This window comes from Chiloscyllium plagiosum, unplaced genomic scaffold (assembly GCF_037043375.1).
Source record: "Chiloscyllium plagiosum isolate Xiang-an unplaced genomic scaffold, Cpla_swu_hap1 HiC_scaffold_5, whole genome shotgun sequence".
NCBI classification, from domain to species: Eukaryota; Metazoa; Chordata; class Chondrichthyes; order Orectolobiformes; family Hemiscylliidae; genus Chiloscyllium; species Chiloscyllium plagiosum.
In genome coordinates this window covers 22,217,012-22,240,587 of record NW_028270143.1, presented here as the reverse complement: position 1 = coordinate 22,240,587, position 23,576 = coordinate 22,217,012, and the positions used below count along the sequence as shown (strand labels likewise).

Below are 23,576 nucleotides of genomic sequence, written 5' to 3'. Positions count from 1 at the left end.
AAAGACATCCATGTAGCCTGGATTTTCCATGCTAAATAGCACATAATGTCCAGGGATATGAAGTCCAACTGGATTATTAGATTAGCTTCCCAACAATAGAGAAACAGGCCCTTCGATCCAACAAATCCACACCAACTCTCCGAAGAGTAACCCATCCAGACCCATTCCCCTATATTTACCCTGACTAATGCACCGAACGCTACTGGCAATTTAGCATGGCCAATTCACCTGGCCTGCACAACTTTGGACTGTGGGAGGAAACTGGAGCACCCGGTGGAAACCCACGCAGACATGGGGAAAAAAAAAGTGCAAACCCCACACAGTCACACGAGGCTGGAATCGAATCCAGGTCCCTGGCGTTGTGAGGCAGCAGTGATTAGATTAGATTACTTAGTGTGGAAACAGGCCCTTCGGCCCAACAAGTCCACACTGCCCCGCCGAAGCGCAACCCACCCATATCCCTACATCTACCCCTTACCTAACACTACGGGCAATTAAGCATGGCCAATTCACCTGACCTGCACATCATTGGACTGTGGGAGGAAACCGGAGCACCCGGAGGAAACCCACGCAGACACGGGCAGGATGTGCAAACCCCACACAGTCGCCTGAGGCGGGAATTGAACCCGGGTCTCTGGCACTGAGGCAGCAGTGCTAACCACTGAGCTAGGAGAAAGTGAGGTCTGCAGATGCTGGAGATCAAAGTTGAAACTTTATTGCTGGAACAGCACAGCAGGTCAGGCAGCATCCAGGGAACAGGAGATTCGACGTTTCGGGCACAGGCCCTTCTTCAGGAATCTTCATTCCTGAAGAAGGGCCTGTGCCCGAAACGTCGAATCTCCTGTTCCCTGGATGCTGCCTGACCTGCTGTGCTGTTCCAGCAATAAAGTTTCAACTAACCACTGAGCTACCATGCCGCCCCTGGGCATTATCCTTGGAAAATACAGCTACATGGGGTGGGGGACTCCTGGGTGGGATGTTCTTCAGAGGGTCAGTGTGAACTCAGTGGGCTGATGGCCTGCTTCCACACTGTAGGGAATCTATGATGCTACGAGTTCAAAATATCTGTGCATAATTGGTTTCAAAAGGAATGCACCACAGATTCACTGCCCGAATCCTCTCACATTGCCTCCTCTCTATGATGAATATGTTTGGCTTGTCTCACCACAACATAATAGCTCAGATTTTGATTTCAGAGCAGCAAGCAAATTTGCATGCACCATTTACTGTTGTTCCAAAGGAGTTAACAAAAACCACTGTACCTATTTAAACTTTTGTTTTGTCCTGTGATTAGTCTTTGATAAATGACTGCAACAGAAACCTAACCTTTAACTGATGCACAACAGTAACAATTTCAGATTTTTTTCCCCTCACCTGGAAGATTACTATTATTTCAAATAACTTCCATAATTTTCACCCTTCTTATATTCAGATGTTCAGGTCACATACAAATACAGCTCACCACTTTTTGGAATCCTACTGCTGTTGGCTAATAAGTGGCCAAGAAGTTGTTTAAAATGTGCAAAGACACTTTCTCCCCAGTAATTTTTCAAATAACTTCAAGGTTTTCAGTTTGACAAAGACAAAGTTCAACATTTTCTATTCTGTGACATTACTTCATCTTAATACTGCATTTATTTCTGTTTATGACAGGAACTGAAATTTCCCAGCACAGGATGACTTTCAGAATTACTTTCCTTGATATTATCAGTCACGACCTTCGTATTAAATGACTTTCACTATTTTATTAACCAGAGTGACAGCCCCTGTTGTTTAAAATAGCTTGCTATATAAATCATGGGGACGTGCTTTGATTTCCTGCTACAATCTCTTGATGAGAGTACAGCCCTCCCTCAGGAGAGCGCTAAAATCAACTTCAAGTTTAACGATGACCACTGATCTAAACACACACTGGTGAATCGTCAAATGTTCTGGCTTTGTGCTTTCAAAGATGTTCAACAATTTACTTCAACCTGAGAATAGATTCAACAATTCCAACCACTCCATATCAGGCACCTTGTGTCATCACTATCCATCCAAGTACCGCTATCAGCCAAACCACTTTGAAAATATAAACTTCAAAAGAAAAAGTAATCAAATTCCATTTTACCCCACACCGAACTGAACTAGTTCAAACAAACAAAAGAACTGCTGACCTGGTAATTGAAACAAAACCAGAATCTGCATCTGACTGATTTCCGCACTTCTACCTTCTCTTCCCTTCACAACAATAAAGACCCCTTGATCCTCACTTTCTACCTGACCAATCTTCACATCCAAAGGGTCATAAGCTGCTGTTTCTGCCACTTCCAGCAGGAAATCACCAGCAGACATATTCCTGCCCCCACCTTTGCCAAGATTCCAAAGGAATCATTCCTCCTGTGAAATCCTGGGTCCTTTATTACCCCACTCCATGGCACCTTCCCATGCAAATCACACAAGATCCAACGGTTACCTATTTAATGCCTCCCTCACACTCCAAGCACTCAGACATACCCTCCAGGTAAAGCAGTGATTTACCTATTGTATTCATTGCTCTACAGTGGGGAGATTAGACAGTTGCTAGGTGATTGCTTTGTAGTACACCTACATTCTGTCTGCAAAGATGACCTCGAGTTTCCATTTGCCTACCACTTTAGCACAGTGTTCCCATGTCAACATGGGTGTCTCAGATTTGCTATAGGCTTCACCTAAGGTCAGCACAAGCTGGAGGAACAGCATCTCATTTGCCACTTGGAAACTCTGTGGCCATCAAGATTCTAATTAAAGTTTAAACCATTTTAGAGCCTGAAAATTTCCTTTCATGTCTTTTACACTGTAACTCGCCCAAAATTCCAGTCAGGACATGGGCTGTTTGTTTTTAGCACATTTAATCAGTTTTCCCCTTTTCAAATGACCCCCATTAATCACCTGTCGAGGTTTTATTCTTCCCTGGCTTACTTTGAACAGTTTATTCTGAAGAAGAGTTATTGGATTCAAAATATTAACTCTGCTTTCTCTCCACAGATGCTGCTCCACCTGCAGAATTTCTCCAGTAATTTGTGTTTTAGTTCAAACAACACAAATCACATGAAAATATCTACACAAGAAAAAGCAAAAATCTCAGGTTTTTTTTGAAAATTAAGTGTTTCTATCTTTATAGAGTGAAATAAAATGTTGGAAAATATAGCCAAACAAGATGGAATGTCTTAGAATGCCAACTATCTTTACAAATCGCTCCTCAGCCATTATTTTAACGACGATGCATCTCCAAACCATTTATTTTTACTTATAGTCACAACAATAAGGCTGGAGAGAAGTAACACTGTGTGCACACACATATATACATACAAAAATCACTGGGACCAACGTAAACGTCCGCCTCTACAACGACTGATATTTCTTCCAAACAGAACCACCCAAGCAATATTGTTATGGTACCAATAATTATCAGAAAACAAATAGATCACAGATTACCTAAACTGAAAGACACTTGGTATCAGCAACAAAGCAATTTTTCCAATCTGCGTTCAATTCTACAATTGAGCCACGCGCACACTAGCGAGCCAGGGGGTAGAAGAGAAAGAAGAGACACAGCGAGATCGAAGGAAAAAGGGAGAAGCATAGCCACAAATGCAGTGACAGATGCACACATGCCCAACCAAACAAAAGAGTCCCACACACACAGCACAAAAGAGTGGCACACGCACGCCCACCATCAAACTGAGGCGCACGCACACAGCATGCCAACCCACACACAGATTGGTACCAACACACATTCAAACCCATACTGACAGAGCAGTGTACACACACACACATCCAGACCCACGCATATAGAGTGACGTGCATGCATAGCAGATTCCCACATTGAGAGAAACCCACACTTACAGATCATGCTTTCTTCCCATTCAGGTCCATTCCTATATGGAAATCATACCTGGAAGTAAGCTAGGCAGCATGGTCCAACTCAGGTCATGTTCAGTGACTTAAAAAGTTTTGATAGGTCAAGACAGTCCAGAACAAGCACATGGATGCATGAAAGCTGCAAACTGTGCAAAAGCAAAACTTGCCCGGCTCCTCAACAGCCTTTCTGACTGTCCCGGAACTCATGAGCTCTCCCGGTCCATCAATTAATGAAGAAACTTTGACATCAGAGATGGACACAGTAGATGCTCATGCTGCTTAAAAGAGAATGAATTCCTCCAAGATACTCTGGTCGCAGTGTCAGAGGTACTGGGCATTACATACTGCCCGTATCAGAATCAGAGTTGTCGGAACTTGACCCAAGCTGAAAATGTGTTGCTGGAAAGCGCAGGTCAGGCAGCATCCAAGGAACAGGAGAATCGACATTTCGGGCATAAGCCCTTCTTCAGGAATGAAGCCCTTCCTGAAGAAGGGCTTATGCCCAAAACGTCGATTCTCCTGTTCCTTGAATGCTGCCTGACCTGCTGCGCTTTTCCAGCAACACATTTTCAGCTCTGATCTCCAGCATTTGCAGTCCTCACTTTCTCCTCGGAACTTGACCCAATGCTATAATGCCCCGGGAGGAATTATAAACAGAAATCCCCCCCAAATTCAAAAGGGGTGGAATATAGTGACAGGGTCAGCTAGGTTAGAATACAAGTTCACTGATTAGACCTGGATTAACAGACCTAATCAAGGAGCCCTAGCTGACAAAAAACCCACCAGTATTCATGCTGACAGCTGGCTTTGAGGGAGTTAAAGCTGTGTCAAGGACTCTATGTAAATTAAGGGTGACTTGATAATAGGAAACCAGCGTCTGCAGCATTCAATTAAGAGCTTAAAAAACGTTTATTATGGCACATACCTTCCGTTCAGGATCTTGCTTCTCCTCCAACCTATTGAAAAGTTACACAGTGTTAGCAAAATCATACATGAATTACACACTGCATTTGTCAGTTAAATTGGATTCTTATTAATGCTATAAATGCAGTAAGAGAAAAGGATTTAGCACTTGGCAACATGTTCACCAATGTGGTTTAGATACCATATTCAGAGCCACAAAGGCAAAAGCAGAAATTGCTGGAGAAACTCAGCACATCTGGCCAACATCTGATGAGAGAAAACAGTTCACAATGAATCTAGTGATCCTTCTTTCTCTCCACAGATGCTGCTAGACCTGCTGAATTTCTCCAGTAATTTCTGCTTTTGTTTGAGCTCTGAGGCTCTTATTTTATAATAAACAATTTAGCCGTAGCGAATCTTCCACGAAACATTTTAAAACAGAACACAACACATTTATATGCAGCATGAACTATTTTACAAAATCCATGCAACATTTGATTTTCCTTTTCTTTATTGATAGCTGCAAATCTGTCATTTATTTGGGTTTCAAAATAGAACGTGTTCTTCAACAAGTAACAAAAGACCTGAGTTAATGAATTAGACTGCACAACATTGAATATCAGATTTAAAAATGTTTAGACTTGCTTAAGGGAGGAGGATAAGGGAACACATAAGAAAATCCGTACCAAGAGGTCATTTTGACTGATTTTGCAGAAATGCAGTCTTCTAATCAGTTGTTTCAGAAATCAATAGCTACTGCTACATTCTCGACACCCCAAATTCTACTCATCTCATTGAGTCATAGACTCCTAGAGATGTACAGCACAGAAAGAGACCCTTTGGTCCAACTAGATATGCCGACCAGATATCCTAACCTAAACTAGTCCCATTTGCCAGCACTTGGCCCACATTCCTCCAACCCATTCTATTCATATACCCATCCAGATGGGTTTTAAATGTTGCAATTGCACCAGCCACCATTGTCTCTGGCAGTTCATTCCAAATACGCATCACCCACTGCGTGAAAAAGTTGTTCCTTGGTCTCTTTTATATCTTTCCCCTCTCACCCTAAACCTATGCCCTCTAGTTCTGGACTCCCCAACCCCAGGGAAAAGACTTTGTCTATTTATCCTATCCATGCCCCTTTTATTAACCTCTATAAGGTCACCCCGCAGCCTCCGACACTCCAGGGAAAACAACCCCAGCCTATTCAGCCTCTCCCTATAGCACAAACCCTCCAACGCTGTCAACATCTTCGTAAATCTTTTCTGAATCCTTTCAAGTTTCACAACATCTTTCCGATAGGAAGGAGACCAGAATTGCACGCAATATTCCAACAGTGGCCTAACCAATCTCCTGTACAGCCACAACATGACCTTCCAACTCCTGTACTCAATGCTCTGACCAATCAAGGAAAGCATACCAAACACCTTCTTCACTATCCTATCTACCTGCAACTCCCCTTTCAAGGAGTTATGAACCAACACTCCAAGGTCTCTTGGTTCAGAAACACTCCCTAGGACCTTACCATTAAGTAGATGGGTCCCGCCCTGATTTGCTTTCCCAAAATCCAGCACCACGCATTTATCCAAATTAAACTCCATCTGCCACTCCTCAGCCCATTGGCTCATCTGATCAAGATCCCATTGTAATCAGAGGTAACCCTCTTCACTATCCACTACCCCTTCAATTTTGGTGTCATCTGCAAACTTATTAAAGGATACCTCCAATGTTCATATCCAAGTCATTTATATAAATGACAAAAAAAAGTGGTGGACCCAGCACAGATCCTTGTGGCACACCACTGATCACAGGCCTCCAGTCTCAAGAGCAACCCTCCACAACCACTCTGTCTTCCATCTTCGAGCCAGCTCTGTATCCAAATGGATAATTCTCCCTGTATTCCATGAGATGTAATCTTGCTCAGCAGTCTCCCACAAGGAACCTTGTCGAACGCCTTACTGACGTCCACATAGATCACATCCACTGCTCTGCCCTCAATCTTCCTTGTTAATTCTTCAAAAAACTCAGTCAAGTTTGAGAGATATGATTTCCCACGCAGAAAGCCATGCCGACTATCCCTAATCAGTCCTTGCCTTTCCAAATACATGTAAATCCTGTCCAACAGGATTCCCTCCAACAGCTTGCCCGCCACTGACATCAGGCTCACTGGTCTACAGTTCCCTGGCTTTCCCTTGCCCTCTTTCTTAATGCACCACATTAGCCAACCTCCTGTTTTCCAGCACCTCACCTGTGACTATTGATGATACAAACATCTCAGCAAGGGGCACAGCAATCACTTGCCTACTTTCCCCACAGAGTTCTAGGGTACATGTGATGAGATCCTGGGGATTTATCCACTTATGCATTTCAAGAAATCCAGCACCTCCTCTTCTGTAATATAGACATTTTTCAAGATTTTTCAAGATCTATCTCCCTACATTCTATATATTCCATGTCCTCTGCCACAGTAACACTGATGCAAAATACTAATTTACTATCGCCCCCATCTCCTGCAGTTTCACACGTAGGCTGCCTAGCTGGTCTTTGAAGGGCCCTATTCTCTCCCTAGTTACCCTTTTGTCCTTAATATATTCATAAAATAACTTTGGATTCTCCTTAACCCTATTTGCTGAAGCTATGTCTAATTTGTGCCCTCCTGATTTCCCTCTTAAGTATACTTCTACTGCCTTTCTACTCTAAGGATTCTCTTGATCTCTTCTGTCTATATCTGCCATACTCCTCCTCCTTTTTCTAATCAAAACTGCAATTTCTCATCATCCAGCATTCTTTTCACCCTAATGGAAATATACTGTCTCTGCACTCTTGTTAACTCATTTCTGAAGACTTCCCATTTGTCAGTTATACCCTTACCTGCAAACATCTGCCCCCAATCAGCTTTAGTTGTTGCCTAATATCATCAAAATTAGCCTTCCTCCAATTTAGAACTTTTATATCTGGTCTATCCTTTTCCATCACTATTTTAAAACTAATTATGGTCGTTGGCCCCAAAGTGCTCCCCCACTGACACCTCAGTCACCTGCTCTGCCTTATTTCCCAAGAGTAGGTCAAGTTTTGCACCTTCTCTAATAGGTACATCCACATCCCAAAGCAAAAAAGTTAAAAGTTCAGAAAGTTAAAATCCCCTTCCATAACCATCCTATTATTCTTACAGATAATGGAGATCTCCTTACAAATTTGTTTCTCAATCTCCCACTGACTATTGAGGGGAGCGGGGGGGTCTATAATACAATCCCTATAAGGTGATCATCCCTTTCTTACCTTTTCAGTTTACCCAACTAACTCTGCTGGATGTATTCCCAGGAATATCCTCCCTAAGTACAGCAGTATTACTATCCCTTATCAAAAAGGCGACACCCCCTCCTCTTGATTTCCCCCTCCCCTCCCCCCCATCCTTCCTATAGCATTTGTATCCTTGAACATTAAGCGGTCAGTCCTGTTCATCCCTGAGCCATGTCTCTGTAATTGCTATGATATCCCAGTCCCTAACCATGCCCTGAGTTCACCTGCCTTCCCTGTTTGGTCTCTTACATTGAAATAAATGCAGTGTAATTTATCAGTCCTAACTCGTTTTCTGCTTTGTTCCTGCCGGCCCTGACTGTTTGACTCGCTCTTTTTCCAACTGTACCAGTCTCAGATTGATCTCTTTCCTCACTACCTCCCTGGGTCCCAGCGCCAACCCAACCTCCACCTTACTAGTTTACATCCTGCTGAGCAGCTCGAGCAAATCTCAATGCCAGTATATTTGTCCCCTTCCAATTCAGGTGCTATCCGTCCTTCCTTGTACAGGTCACTTCTACCCCTGAAGAAATTCCAGTGATGCAAAAAATGCAAACCCTTCTCCCTGCACCAGCTCCCCACGCATTCATCTGCGCTATCTTCCCATTCCTACCCACACTAGCTCGTAGCCCCAGGAGTAACTCTGATAATACTATCCTAGAGGACCTCCTTTTTAAATTTCCGCCCAGCTTCCTATAGGCTCCCTTCACAATCTGCGCTTTTCCCTTCATATGTCATTGTACACATTGGAACCAGTGACCTCCTGCTGGTCCTTCTCCCCTTCAAGAGCATTCTGCACTCTCCGATATCCTTGATTCTGGCACCAAGGAGGCAATACACCATTCTGAGTTTTTGCTGCTGGCCGCAGAAAGGTCTGTCCATGCCTCTAGAGAGTCCTCTATCAAAATCAATCGCTTAGAATCTGACATACCTTGCATTACAGTAGAGCCTGTCTCAATACCAGAAACTTGGCTGATCGCGCTACATTCCCCTGAGAGTCCGTCACCCCATCACGTTTTCCAAAACTACATACTTGTTTGAAATGGGGAAGCCACAGAAGACCCCAGCACTACCTGCCCACCTCGTGCCCCCAGCTTTGCTTGAGGTAATCCATTTACCTGACTGTATCATTGGTTTTTCTCCTTTCCCATAACTGCCATCACACAACTTACTCTTGTAAATTCCTTATTGCCTCTAACTGCTCTCCAAACGATCAATGCACTCTGATAGGATTCGCAACCAAAACACACTTCCTGCAGATATAATTCATTAGTAAGTGAAAACTCTTCCTAAACTCCCACATCCGACAGGAAGAACACATCACCCTACAAAAGGCCATCATTTGCTCCTTCACAATCTACAGACCCACAAAAACAATGCTGTAAAAAAAAGGTCTTCCGGCTATCTTAGTACTTACAGTTTAGATTTCTAAAATGTAATCAAGGAACAGATTTCAATGAAATATACTCACTACTGTAGACTTAGAGCAAGGTTACATGTTAAAAACTATGCACTTGTCTGTTCTCGTGCTGTGAGCTGTCCCACACAGGTTCCTTCAAGGTCAGTGTGAATTTCGCTGTTTGTTAACTTATACTCGACGCACCCTGATATCCAGGGATACACGAATTCAAAAACAGCAAAGGCAGTAACTGTGCAGATTCACTGCTGTGTCAGTTAGCAGTGTAGGTTTCTTTCTCTGTCTCCCCACAATGACAAAGTGCTCACTGCCTTTTGTCTGTCTTCCTCCTTTTAAAACTGCCGTTATTTGACTATTTTACCCCCAAAGTTCCAAAACAATGCAACAGCTTACAAGACTGCTGCTCCTGGAATTCGAGGAAATCACTTACAACACCTGAAACATCTTATAAAGGAAAAAAAAAGGGAGCAGCTCTTACAGCCACAACTTTTTCCCATCCTCCATCTTGGATACAATTCAAAAAAGTTCTTTTCCCCCATCTAGACTCAGGGATTACATATGGTCTACCTGTCTTCTGTAGAAGGGGGAGGTTCCCTCAGAAAAGGGAGAAGTCACTGCAACAATCTCACAAATTCAGGTTGAACACCTCGTGGAAGCCCAGTCAGGGACAAAACAGAAAGACAGATACAGAAAGGAGAATGCCCAACTGAGTGTAACAGATAAAAACCTAACATTTAATTGACAAACAACTGGTAGTATAGGAAGGTAATTACAGGATACCAGATAGGACAGAAACCAAATAATTAGTACCATGACTTTTGAGGACATCAGGGTGGGGAGGCTACAGTAAACAGAACAAAGGAGTTATGATGTGGCCTGACATGGGAGAGGATGTGCACTACGCTATGGAAAACTGTCTGTTCTATGCTCAAAACATCACGATCAGTAAACTGGGGGGGGGGCGTTCAGGCATATACGACCAGTGAATGGAGACCGGAAAGCTTACGGACTGATTATGTGGGATCACCAACCTCGTGCAGGGGTGAATTCAAATACATCTTGGAGGTCCATCATACATTCACCAAGCTTTTTCTACAAAATAGATACATTGTGCAGCTATCTCAGAGTCTAGTATACTTTGCTAAGACAGGTGTTCACCTGATGGGAACTGCCACACAGCATGGAGTCAGATCGGAGTTCTCACCTCACTGCCCAGATAATGCAAGTTAATGGGAATCCAAAATTCCACATTGCTTACCACCTTGGAGTCCAACAGAATAGTAGAAAGCATGAGCAGAACTCAAAAGGGGATTACAAGGAGGACCTTGCAACAAAACAACTCCATATGCAATGCAGTTCTCCCTTTGTGAATAGAAATATAATATCCAGTTCTACTGGAGTTGCTCTCTACATGCTCAGCGTGCACATGTCAAAGACAAGAATAGAGATATTTATTGCTGGGATTCAACCTTTCCTGAATCAGAACTAACCACGATAAGCATGAGAAATTTGAGAGATGAGTGGGAAATTTGCAGGCGATCCAAAAGATAGCTGCATTAAAACATGGGAAGAATGCAAAAATGGAGTAAAGCCTATTTTGATGGAAAGGTGCACCCAGCAGAATTCAGTGTGGGACAAGAAGTCATGGTCCAGGCCCAACACCTTTTTGTTTGCAAAAATAAGTTGGGTCACTTAGATTCTAAAGCTAGTTGGTATCATGTCAATCCAGTGAAAATGTTTGGAAAACAAAACAACATGGCTTTCCATGTTGGATATGTTAGGATAGCTGGAACCAGAAGCACTAACAGATGATAAAAGTGAGGCACAGAACTTGCAAAAGGGGGTTCACCACATTTTAGTAATATTACAGACTAAGAAATATTGTAGGAAATGAACCTAGATATAAAAATTGTTCTTTGGGGCCTGGTGAAGTACGCTTGCACTTTGCATAAAGCAAGGTGAAACTCAAAAAGAAAATGCGGACTGGGAAAATAATCAAAAATTAGAGGATGTTAAGGGTGTCTGAGTCATATCAAAGAAGATCAGAAATCAGATTAAATGAAGAACTGTAAATAAAAACAGTTGTTATCTTGATATTTACAATATATTTAGGCTGAGAGAAGGAGCAAACGACAATCAATCAATGCATACAACCCATCACCAAAACGCAAAATCTGCTTTAAGGAAAAGCAGTTAAAGAAACTCTACCAAAAGATTTCAGCCAAGTAAAGCTGCCTCATCCCACCAAACACTGGCTGAAGAGGGACAGACAGTAAGCACACACTTCAAGGAAAAGTGGAACGCACAGTCTTACTTGCGGTTTCTTTTTTCCCTGGGTTTCAATTAATCTTTGCAAAACTTGGCCTGTTAGCAACAGAAGGTGAAAATCTTTCAAAAGAAAATGAAAGAACAGGTGATTAAATAACACCTGATCTTGAATGCTCTTGTCATATTGTTTGTAATACTACTGCCATGGAACGAGGTAAATCAGACAATATATGTAGATAAGGAAAGTGCAAGTTGTTTTAGACGCCATCTGGGAGCTCATCCTGTCTAAAAAAAAGAGCACTGACTTAAGCCTGTTTTACAGAAACGATTATGTAGTCAAATGCATAAGGAAAATAAAAGGCAACATTTTCTGGCAAAACTGTGGAGTCACAAGAAGAAAGGAATCCTCATTGTACCAACTACAGCCACAGTGTAATATCATGTGTAGAAATGACACCCTGTCCAAGGAACTGCTGCTGATTGAGGCTAATAGAATGGCAATGTACACCATAAACTGGTGCTGTTTACAACCCCATTTCGTGTTCTCATGTAATCAGCAATTGTACAAGGAATCATAGATACTCCAGCAAGGGGCAGAAGCAATTAGGTTTGCAAGCCAAGGCCCCAACTTGGGAAAGAAAAAAGGGAAAACAGCAAAGAGTAAGTGCTGGAAAAAGCAAAGCAGGTCAAGCAGCAGTCGGGTAGCAGAAGAGTCATATGTTTGGGGCATAAGCCCTTCATCAGGAAGGTGGAAGGGGAAGGGGGTTGAGAGATAAATAGGGGAGTGGGGTGAGGCTGGGGAAGAGGCAGGTGACAGTGATAGGTTGGTGGGGAGGATGGAGCAGACAGGAAGGAAGATGGACAGGTAGGTCAGGCCAAGTGAGATGGGAAGTGATGAGGTGGAGGTTTGGACTTGGAATTGGGAGCGGGGGGGGCGGCAAAATGTGGAAACTGGTGAAGTCAATGCTGATGCTGTGTGGTTGTAGGTTCTTGAGGAAGAAGATACTCCCAACCTCTGGCCAGCTCTTGTAGGCACTGTATTTACATGACAAAGCCAGATGAGTTTCCGGTCAGTGGTAAACACAAGGATGTTGATAGTGGGTGGTTCAGTGATGGTAACATTCTTAAGGTGGCACAGTGGTTAGCACTGCTGCCTCACAGCGCCTGAGACCCGGGTTCAATTCCCGCCTCAGGCGACTGACTGTGTGGAGTTTGCACGTTCTCCCCGTGTCCGCGTGGGTTTCCTCCGGGTGCTCCGGTTTCCTCCCACAGTCCAAAGATGTGCAGGTCAGGTGAATTGGCCATGCTAAATTGCCCGTAGTGTTAGGTAAGGGGTAAATGTAGGGTATGGGTGGGTTGCGCTTCAGCGGGTCGGTGTGGACTTGTTGGGTCGAAGGGCCTGTTTCCACACTGTAATGTAATCTAATCTAATCTAAAAGATCTTTGATTTGGTGGTGGAGGCAGCCCAGGATTTGCATGTCCTTGGGAGAGAGTAAGGGGGAGTAGAAGTGATTGGCCACAGGGTAGTGGGGTTGTTTGGTGCATGCCCCACCACTCTGGGATAAATTCTGAATCCAGCAAAGGAAGATATCAAAGAGCGAAAATAGAATTCTAACAGCGAACAAGTGAAGAGCATAAAATCTCATCAAGGGAGCTTCTTTAAATATTAAGAAAAATAGGGTCAAAGTGAACATAGCCGAAAATGCGTTGCTGGAAAAGCGCAGGTCAGGCAGCAATCAGGGAACAGGAGATTCGACGTTTCGGGCATAAGCCCTTCTTCAGGAAGGCTTATGTCCGAAACGTCGACTCTCCTGTTCCCTGGATGCTGCCTGACCTGCTGCGCTTTTCCAGCAACACATTTTCAGCTCTGATCTCCAGCATCTGCAGTCCTCACTTTCTCCTCAAAGTGAACATAAGCCTCTTAGGAAGTGAATCTGGGAACATGGTTATGGAGAACCAGCAAAATGGCAGAGGAATCAAACAGATTTTTTTCCATCAATCTTCACTGTGGAAGTTACTTTAAACATTACATCAGTAGTAAAGAATACAGAGGGAGAGGAATTAAATATCATTACTAGAGATGTCATATTAAACAATGTAATTGGGCTAAAGATACCCATGTCCCCTGGCCCTGATAGCTTGCAAGCAAGAATCATAAAAGAAGTAGCTATAGAGACTGTGGATGCAGGAGTAGTCATTTTCTAAAAATCTCTGGATTCTCCAGAGATACTTGAGAACTAGAAAACTACCAATGTGATATCCATATGGGTAACTAGGTTACTTCACATAACATTTATTGTTGGAGAAGTATTGAATGAATTAGTGAAGTAATAGCAGAACATGCGAAAAGTCATCATCTAAATCAAGCAGAGTCAGCTTAGCTTCATGAAGGGGAAATTGTGTTGACTAATGTATTAGCATGTCGTGAGGAAGCCTCAACCAGAGTGGATACAGGAGAACCACTGTGCTGTATTTGGACACCTTCCAGAATGCATTCTATGATGTACCCAACAGAAAAGAAAGCCACACACACAGTCCTAACTCAAACGGAGAATGATAAAAGTGCAACAGAGCAGGCTTGCACTCATTTCAAATGTAAATTAATCAACAGAACAGAGTTACTGTATTTGAAATATCCAGTTCATGACCTTATTCATAAATGAAGTCATCAGTCAATTCTCCTTCAGCCAGCACAGACCAAGAGACTCCACGGAGGGCTTAAATTCCCAAACCATTCTAAAAAGTGTTGGGAATACTTTAGGGTTGACTTTTGAAATCACTACAGTGGTAGCAATATATGCTGCCTGAAAGTGGGGTGGGGAAAGGGGGGCACTAAGAAGGATGTCGACAGCCAGAGACTTGGGGGAGATGTAGTTTCAGTGGTCAAGTGGGACAGTGAAATGCTAATCAAACAGTATATATGGTTTCCTGAAGTGACAACATCACAGTCTTGCTCTCCACCAAAATTGGAGGTGTAGTGGACAGCAGACATGGTTACCTCAGAGCACAGTAGGACCTTGATCAGATGGAAATGTGTTGCTGGAAAAGCGCAGCAGGTCAGGCAGCATCCAGGGAACAGGAGAATCGACGTTTCGGGCATAAACCCTTCTTCAGGACTCCTGAAGAAGGGCTTATGCCCGAAACGTCGATTCTCCTGTTCCCTGGATGCTGCCTGACCTGCTGCGCTTTCCCAGCAACACATTTTCAGCTCTGATCTCCAGCATCTGCAGACCTCACTTTCTCCTCCTTGATCAGATGGGCCAAGGAATAAGTGGCAGATGGAGTTTATTTAGATAAATGGGAGGTGCTGCATTTTGGAAAAGCAAATCAGAGCAGAACCTATACACTTAATGGTAAGGTCCTAGGGAGTGTTGCTGAACAGAGACTTTGGAGTGCAGGTTCATAGCTCCTTGAAAGTAGAGTCACAGGGAGATAGGATAGTGAAGAGGACATTTGTTATGCTTTCCTTTATTGGTCACAGCATCGAGTATAGGAGTTGGGAGGACATGTTGCAGCTGTACAGGACATTAATTAGCCCACTTTTGGAATACTGCATGCAATTCTGGTCTCCTTCCAATCAGAAAAATGTTGAGAAACTTGAAAGGATTGAGAAAAGATTTACAAGGATGTTGCCAGGGTTGGAGTATTTGAGCTACAGAATAGGCTTGGGCTGTTTCCCTAGAGTGTCAGAGGCTGAGGGGTGACCTTGTAGAGGTTTACAAAATCATGAGGGGCATATGCCTTTTCCCGGAGGGTGGAGGGAGTTCAGAACTTGAGGGCATAGGTTTGGGTGAGAGGGAACAGCTATAAAAGTGACCGAAGGGGCAACGTTTTCATGGAGTGGGTGCTGTATTTATGGAATGAGTTGTCAGAGGAAGTGGTGGAGGCTGGTACAATTGCAGCATTTAAAAAGCATCCGGTTGGGTGTATGAATAGGAAGGGCTGAGAGGGATATGGGCCAAGTGGTAGCATTGGGTTGGGATGTCTGGTCAGCATGGACGGGTTGGACCGAAGGGTCTGTTTCTGAGCTATACATTTGTTTGACTCGCCTGCCACTTTGTGACAAGATGAAGCTACAGTAACAGGCTATTTAAAGTTAATGTTGTCCTGATCTTAGCAGACTAAGACCTGTTAATCATTTACTAAAAATAAGACTTTCACAACACAACTATCATCAAAACCACATATTAGAAATTTAGGTGCTAATGCAGAGTTGCGCCACCAACAGGTCATTCTAGATGTTCATGTTCCATCTTCCGTTATGTCATTATAGTGTTCTCAGATATGAAAATAAAAAGCTAAGCCATGAACCTTGATAACAATTCTTAAAGAAAGAGACAGCACTTACACATCCTTCTTACCATTCACGGCGAACAAAACCAAAGCTTTCATGGTTTCCATAACAACCAACCAAAGGAAGCCCAAAGCAAGAAGGGAATAAAACCTCCAAGGCGTTAAAGCTAGAAACCTGAAAAGCAGAGGAGGGGAAGGTAAGAAATCAAAACGGTGCAAACTCAACAATTGCAATTTCAAATTGCACGTAATACAGTACCCATACACTGCTTGTCACTCGATAAAGTTTCTATTCTTTAGCATTTAATCTCAAAAATATAGTCACTGCACAATTGCGAACCCTTCCGCCAACTCCAATCAGACTACCACCCAGACCATTTTCCCCTCCCAGCCTTCCACCAGGACCAGTTGCTTTGTTACTCCTTGGTTTGCGCCACACTCCAACAACTCCCCCCCCACCCCCCCAGTGCAACACTTGGGTCAGCACGGTGGCTCAGTGGTTAGCACTGCTGCCTCACAGCACCAAGGGCCCAGGTTTGATTCCAGCCTCGGGTGATTGTCTGTGTGGAGTTTGCACATTCTCCCTGTGTCTGCGTGGGTTTCCTCTGGGTGCTATGGTTTCCTCCCACAGTCCAAAGACGTGCAGGTCAGGTGAATTGGCCATGCTAAAATTGCCCATAGTGTTAGGTGCATTAGTCAGAGGGAAATGGGTCTGGGTGGGTTGCTCTTCGGAGGATCGGTGCGGACTGGTTAGGCCGAAGGGCCTGTTTCCACACTGTCGGGAATCTAATCTAATCTAACCTGCCCATACTCCACTTCCCTGACCTCCATCCTGGGTCCCAAAACAGTCCTTCCAGGTGATGTGGAGCTGCTGGTGTTGGAGCAGGGTGGACAAAATTAAAAGTCACAACACCAGGTTATAGTCCAAAAGGTTTATTTGGAAGTAATAGCTTTCAGAGCACTGCACCCTCATGAGGTAGCTGAGCAGCAAGATCATAAGACATAGAATTTATAGCAAAAGATCACAGTGTCATGCAACTGAAACAATAGCCTGAACAAACCCAGGTTGCGGGTTTCATCTTTTAGAACAGATTGCAGGTTTTTGCTCAATTATATTAAATCCTAGAACTTTGTTCAAATCACAATCTCGATAACTTGACGTTTTATAAAAACAAAGTGACATCTCAGCTCAAACCGTGTGTCAAAGGTGTGAAGTTAGTCTGTCTGTATCCCAATGGTAGGCCAAACTGGTTCTATTTCCAAACTAGGAATTTATAAAACGTTCCATGGATTGGCTGCCTGAGATCCCGGTGAGACATCTGACAAACTGGAAGTCCGTCCGTGATTGGACAACTCCGTAGTGGAGCAACCAAAGGAGGAGTCAATTTCATCCCCTACGGTGAGCCACTGCCCTGGGCATGACATGTATGCTCAAACAGTCACGAAATGTGTAAACGCCAGATTCATCAGCCGCATGCACAAGGTAGAGCAAAACATCACCCAATCACAACACAATGCCATCAGTGCTTTCAAAACCAAATCACAACATTGTCATCAAACCTGCAGATAAAAGGAAGAGCCATCTTCATTCAGAATAGGAAAGACTACTGCAAGGAAGTATACAGACACTGAACAATCAGAAACACTACAGGCAACTACCGACCAATCTGACCTAAGAAAACACCTGTAAACTAAACAGCATGATCAAGACTTTTGATCAAGTGCTACAGAGTTCCCTGCACACTCTCATCCCACGTCTGGGACTTCTATTGCCTTCCAAAGATACACAAAGCCAACACATCTGGTCGGCCTATTGTGTCAGGCAGAACCTCTACGGTCATGGAAAGAGCATCTCAAAACTTATTGTACAGGGACCCCCAGCTTGTCGCAACACTACAGATTTCTTAGAGAAACTCAGCACCCAAGGACTAATCGAACCAGGACCATTCCTCATCACAATGGACATTTGGATACTCTGCACCAGCATCCCCCACGATGACGGCATCGCAGCAACAGCCTCAGTACTCAACACCAACAACTACCAATCCATAAGCATCTTCCTACAACTCATCGGTTTCATCTTCAACCACAACATCTTCACCTTCGACAATCAGTTCTTCATCCAGACATATGGAACAGCCATGGGGACAAAATTTGTACCCAAATATGCTAAAGCTTACATGCACAAGTTCAAGCAAGGTGTCTTTGCTACACACTACCTCCAACCAGTAGTACGCCCCAGATATATCAACGACATTTTCTTCCTCTGGAGCCATGGTGAGGAGTCACTGAAATAACTGCACAGTGATATCAACAAGTTTCATCCCATCATCAGAATTACCACGGACTACTCATTAATATCTGTCTCATTCTTGGACACACGCATCTCCATCAAGGACTGGCACCTCACTATGTTACTCTACTGTAAACCCACAGATAACCTCACGACGCTGCATTTCTCTAGCTTCCACCCTAAACATATTAAAACAGCCACCCCCTAGGAAGAAACCCAACATGCACACAGATGAGGAGGAATGCGACGGACACCTCAAGGTGAAGGATGCCCTCATAAAAACAGGGTACAATGCTCAACTCAATCACCAATTCAGACGTGCCACTGCGAGAAACCGTAATGGCCTCTTGAGGAGACAGATATGGGATGTGACCGAGAGAGTACCCTTCATTGCCCAGTACTGTCTGGGAGCAGAAAAACTAGGCCTTGCTCTTCACAGCCTGCAACACCTTATCAATGAGGATGTGCACCTCACCAAGAACTTGCCTACACCTGCACTTCTTGCCTTTAAACAGCTGCTGAATGTTAAATAGACCATTGTTCAGTTATGAAGGTGAAGGCATGTACTGCACCTTCGAGAGAATGTGAATGTTGTTCTGAACTGAGAGCTAACAAGCACCTGTGATATGACTAGATGGCAGTCTCAGGGTGTACTGGAAAATTGAAACATTTAGCTGTAAAACAGATATCAGAGTTGATTGGAGCTGAAAAATGTGTTGCTGGAAAAGCACAGCAGGTCAGGCAGCATCAAAGGAGCAGGAGAATCGACGTTTCGGGCATAAGCCCTTCTTCAGGAATGAGGAGGGTGTGCCAAGCAGGTTAAGATAAAAGGTAGGGAGGAGGGGCGTTGGGAATGCGATAGGTGGAAGGAGGTTAAGGTGAGGTGATAGGCCGGAGAGGGGTTGGGGGCAGAGAGGTTGGGAAGAAGATTGCAGATCAAGAAGGCGATGCTGAGTCCAAGGGTTGGGACTGAGAAAAGATGGGGGGAGGGGAATGAGGAAGGAGGAGAAATCTGCATTCTTCCCTTGTGGTTGGAGGGTTCCTAAGCGGAAGATGAGGCGCTCTTCCTCCAGGCATCGTGTTGCCATCGTCTGGCGATGGAGGAGGCCAAGGACCTGCATGTCCTTGGCGGAGTGGGAGGGGGAGTTAAAGTGTTCAGCCACAGGGCTGTTGGGTTGGTTGGTGCGAGTGTCCCAGGGATGTTCTCCGAAACGTTCTGCAAGTAGGCCTGTCTCCCCAATGTATAGGAGGCCACATCAGGTGCAGTAAATGATGTGTGTGGAGGTGCAGGTGAATTTGTGATGGATATGGAAGGATCCCTTGGGGCTTTGCATCTGCAGTCCTCACTTTCTCCATATCAGAGTTGATTGTCAATTTAATTTAACAATTCCAATGTAGCCAGTTTAAATTATGCGCAGGATACTAAAATATAATTGAATTTGAATTTATTGTTGTGCCAACATCGAACCAATGAGACAATTCGATATTGGGGGATGTAAAAGGAAGGCATTTTAAAATTTGGAGACTGAGCAACTGCCATTGACAGAGACCCAATAAATTAGGAAACACTATCAAAGTTACCTTTCCATATTTAAGACATTCACAGTAAAAAAAAGACGACAACTAAGGGAGATTTTCAGCCAGACGAAGAGAGACACCAAAGACAACAGTCACCATATGGTTTTGAAATTAAGTGGAATTTAAATAAGTGTTTTATTGGAATAGTATATTGTTCTGGAGTTGAGGCAGATAATAAGCACTTAAGAGAAAGGGGGGGCATAGAATTGTGACAGTTGTTGTTTAATGTTCACTTTTAGAGTTAAGAATAAATCGATATTATTTTATTCAAAGAGTGGAATTTGGGAGTTACAGTCAGTCATACTTCAAGATTACAAGGTGAGCTGAATTTTTCTGGGCATTTGAGTTAATTAACAGAAGAGTTCACCACTGTGTCGCACCTGTGCCACTGTGGGCAGCACAGTGGCACAATAGTTAGTACTGCTGCCTCCCAGCACCAGAGACCTGGGTTGAATTCCTGCCTCAGGCAACTGCCTGTGTGTAGTTTGCACATTTTCCCCATGTCTGCATGGGTTTCCTCTGGGTGGTCCGGTTTCCTCCCACAGTCCAAGAGTGTGCAGGTTAGGTGAATTGGCCATGCTAAATTGCCCGTAGTGTTAGGTGTAGGGGAATGGGCCTGGGTGGGTTGCTCTTCAGAGGGTCGGTGTGGACTTGTTGGGCCGAAGGGCTTGTTTCCACACTAAGTAATCTAATCTTTCTCCGTCTCATATAGACGCACATATCAATCTATGGGGTGAATTTACATTTGCAAAATTGTATTTGCAGATACATTCTATTTTGTTTAAAAAGCAGTCAATGCAGGCAGTCAATCCATGTAAGGTTTTATAAATTCCTGCTTTGGAAACAGAACCAGTCTGGCTCAAAATTGGGATACAGACAGACTAACCTCACATCTTTAATTCAAGGTTTGAGCCAAGATGTTACTTGGTTTTTAATAAACCTTAAGTTATCTCGAGAACGTAATTTGAAAGAAGTTTTGGGATTAACATATTAATAAACCAAAACCTGCAACCCATTCTAAAAGATGAAAAATGTAACAGGTTTGTTCAATATATCATTTCAGTTGCATGATACAGTGATCTTTTGCTATAAATTCTATATCTTACAATCTTGCTCCTCAGCTACCTGAAGTAGTAATGCTCTGAAAACTCCAGGTGAGACAAAGGTTCACCATCTGCTCCAACCTAGTCTACCGAAGCCAGTGCTTTTTCTACATTGGTGGGACCAAACAGAGATGGGGTGAACGTTTCACCAAGCATCATTGCCAGCCCGAAGTGGCTGGCCTGACCTCCCGGTTACTGCCCATTTCAATTCCCCCTCTGACATGTCCAACCTCAGCCTTTTCCAGTGCCGCAGCAAAACACTGTAAAGTGTAAGTTTACAGCAAATTGGAAGAACATCCCATTTTCCACATGGACAGCCTCCAACCCAGAGGACTTAACACAGAGTCCTCCAATTTCAAGTAATCTTTCCAACCATTCCCAAGTTCCTTTTCCAGACCCACCTCATTAGCTTCACTATCTCCCTACCAACCTCATCCCACATCCAGCCCTTACTCTGCTCTCCCCGACCTGATCTTACCCATCCATCTTCCTACCCATCTATCCCCTCCATCCTTCCCACTGACCTATAACAATAACTCCTGACCTGCATCCATTTATGGAATCTACATTTCCCTCAGCCTCAGACCCCTCCCTCTATTTTCTGAGCTTCCTTCCCCAATTCTGATAAAGGGTCACCCACCCCAAACGTCTGCTTCTCCGCCTCCTGATGCTGCCTGGCTTGTTGTTTCCAGTCTCTCGATGCGCAATTGCAAGAATGCCTCACGTAAAACTAAAATCCATTTCGTCACTAATGTTTCCATTGCACTATTGATTACTCCACTCCACCTGTTAACAACAGCTGAATGAGCGATGGCGCATTCAGATCTTTGATCCAAAGAGAGCCATCATCCCCAACATGCTATGGAGGTGCCAACACTTGAAAATCGTGCAATCTCCGGACTATAAAGCGAAGCATATGCGATAGGGCCCACGGTAATACACAGAAAAGTAACCGTGCAAACTGTTCGAGATCCCGAAGCGGGTTTTAATAGTGCTTTACTATCAATATCAAAGCTGATTCAATATCATTGAAATCAAATTCAGCTTCCAAGCTTTGTGTGGATGTTGTTAAAGTCAAGCATGCCCAAGCCCACTCCTGTTGTCTCTCTGTCTGGGTTAGATATAAACGCTTGCCCGCACGTTGAGGTGGGTGGGGAGGGACCTTTCGCCGGGCCTCACTCTTACCAGAACAGTGCATTACAGCAGATGAACATGGCAACACTACATCCCGGTCTGTGCCCTGTCACAGCGGTTTCCATATAATTCAGCAACAACATCCACAGTGAATCGGAATCATCCCACTTCTGCTCACTGTCAGCCTCCGGTGCGAGCCGAGGGGCATCTCCCTCCTCTGGGAGCGTGTCGACAATGTGATCGCCAGAACCCGCCGCCGCCGCCGCCGCCTTGCACCGGTTTTGCTGTTGTCCAGCATCACTGCTACCTAGCAGCCACCACAGCCGTCCACTCGCCATCTTAGCTCTTCCACGTGACGTCGCTACGTCACCTGCGTCATGGTTTCATTGCCTCTCCAGTTTGTGACGCAGCGGCTGGTGGTCGGCTTGGCAAGCTCACAGTCTGCCTAGCGGAGGGGCGGGGCGCATTCTGCTGACGTCACAAGTGGGGGGGTCAAGTGAGTGGCGTCATTGTTGGGGCAGTGGTGAGTTGATGCCACTTTGACAAGAGAAACTTCGTTGAGATGTAGTAAGATAGTGATGGTCTCTCCACAAAGCTGTGGGTGGCACGGTGGTTAGCACTGCTGCCTCACAGCGCCAGAGACCCGGGTTCAATTCCCGCCTCAGGCGACTGTGTGGAGTTTGCACATTCTCCCTGTGTCTGCGTGGGTTTCCTCCGGGTGCTCCGGTTTCCTCCCACAGTCCAAAAATGTGCCGGTCAGGTGAATTGGCCATACTAAATTGTCCGTAGTGTTAGGTAAGAGGTAAATGTAGGGGTATGGGTGGGTTGTGCTTCGGCGGGTCGGTGTGGACCTGTTGGCCCGAAGGGCCTGTTTCCACACTGTAATGTAATCTAATCTAATTCTAAAAAAGCTGCCACAGGCCCCCTGCATGCCAATTCCCTGCAACATCATCCAGTCCAGACCCCAGCCAGCCAGCATGACCCCAACCCCACACGCAATGGCCCTCCCTTCTGCCAGCCACTCAAAGCCATGATTATGGAGGTGCAGATTTATGAGCAATGGCTCCCTGAATATAGTCACTACTCCCAACCGTTGGCCCGGCATGCATCATTATGTCCCAGCTTTGATCAGATCCTGGGAAAAGACAGGTTGCATCCTGGAGGCAACCTGCAAACCCTCACCGTCAATGAACAGGAGCTGCATGTTGTAATTAAGGCTACGCACCTGTGGATGAGATACATTGCCAGGGTGCACCACCTTGGAGGAGGCAAGGTATTGCTGCAAGGTCTAAAGGTAGAAAATTGTCACCTGGGTGCGGATACATGCCAGTGATTGACTGCCTTTGTTCAACAGGGAGACTCAGAACCTGTGCTGTGACCCAGTACATCTTTTAGACCCAGAAGA

At 44.5% G+C, this 23,576-nt stretch overlaps 1 protein-coding gene across 2 annotated transcripts in view; it reads right to left on the bottom strand.

Annotated features, from left to right (window-relative positions):
- retreg1 (reticulophagy regulator 1) overlaps nucleotides 1-22,547 on the bottom strand; it is an 85,588-nt gene extending 63,041 nt beyond the window's left edge. For both annotated transcript variants that reach the window (XM_087987036.1, XM_043689682.2), the window contains exons 1-3: nucleotides 22,223-22,547; nucleotides 16,132-16,238; nucleotides 4,808-4,838 (exon numbers count right to left, since the gene is read on the bottom strand). In XM_087987036.1, the coding sequence (XP_087843162.1) occupies nucleotides 4,808-4,838; nucleotides 16,132-16,238; nucleotides 22,223-22,509 (425 nt within the window). In that variant the 5' untranslated portion in view covers nucleotides 22,510-22,547. The remainder of the gene's footprint in view (nucleotides 1-4,807; nucleotides 4,839-16,131; nucleotides 16,239-22,222) is intronic.
- Nucleotides 22,548-23,576: the final 1,029 nt, after the last annotated feature.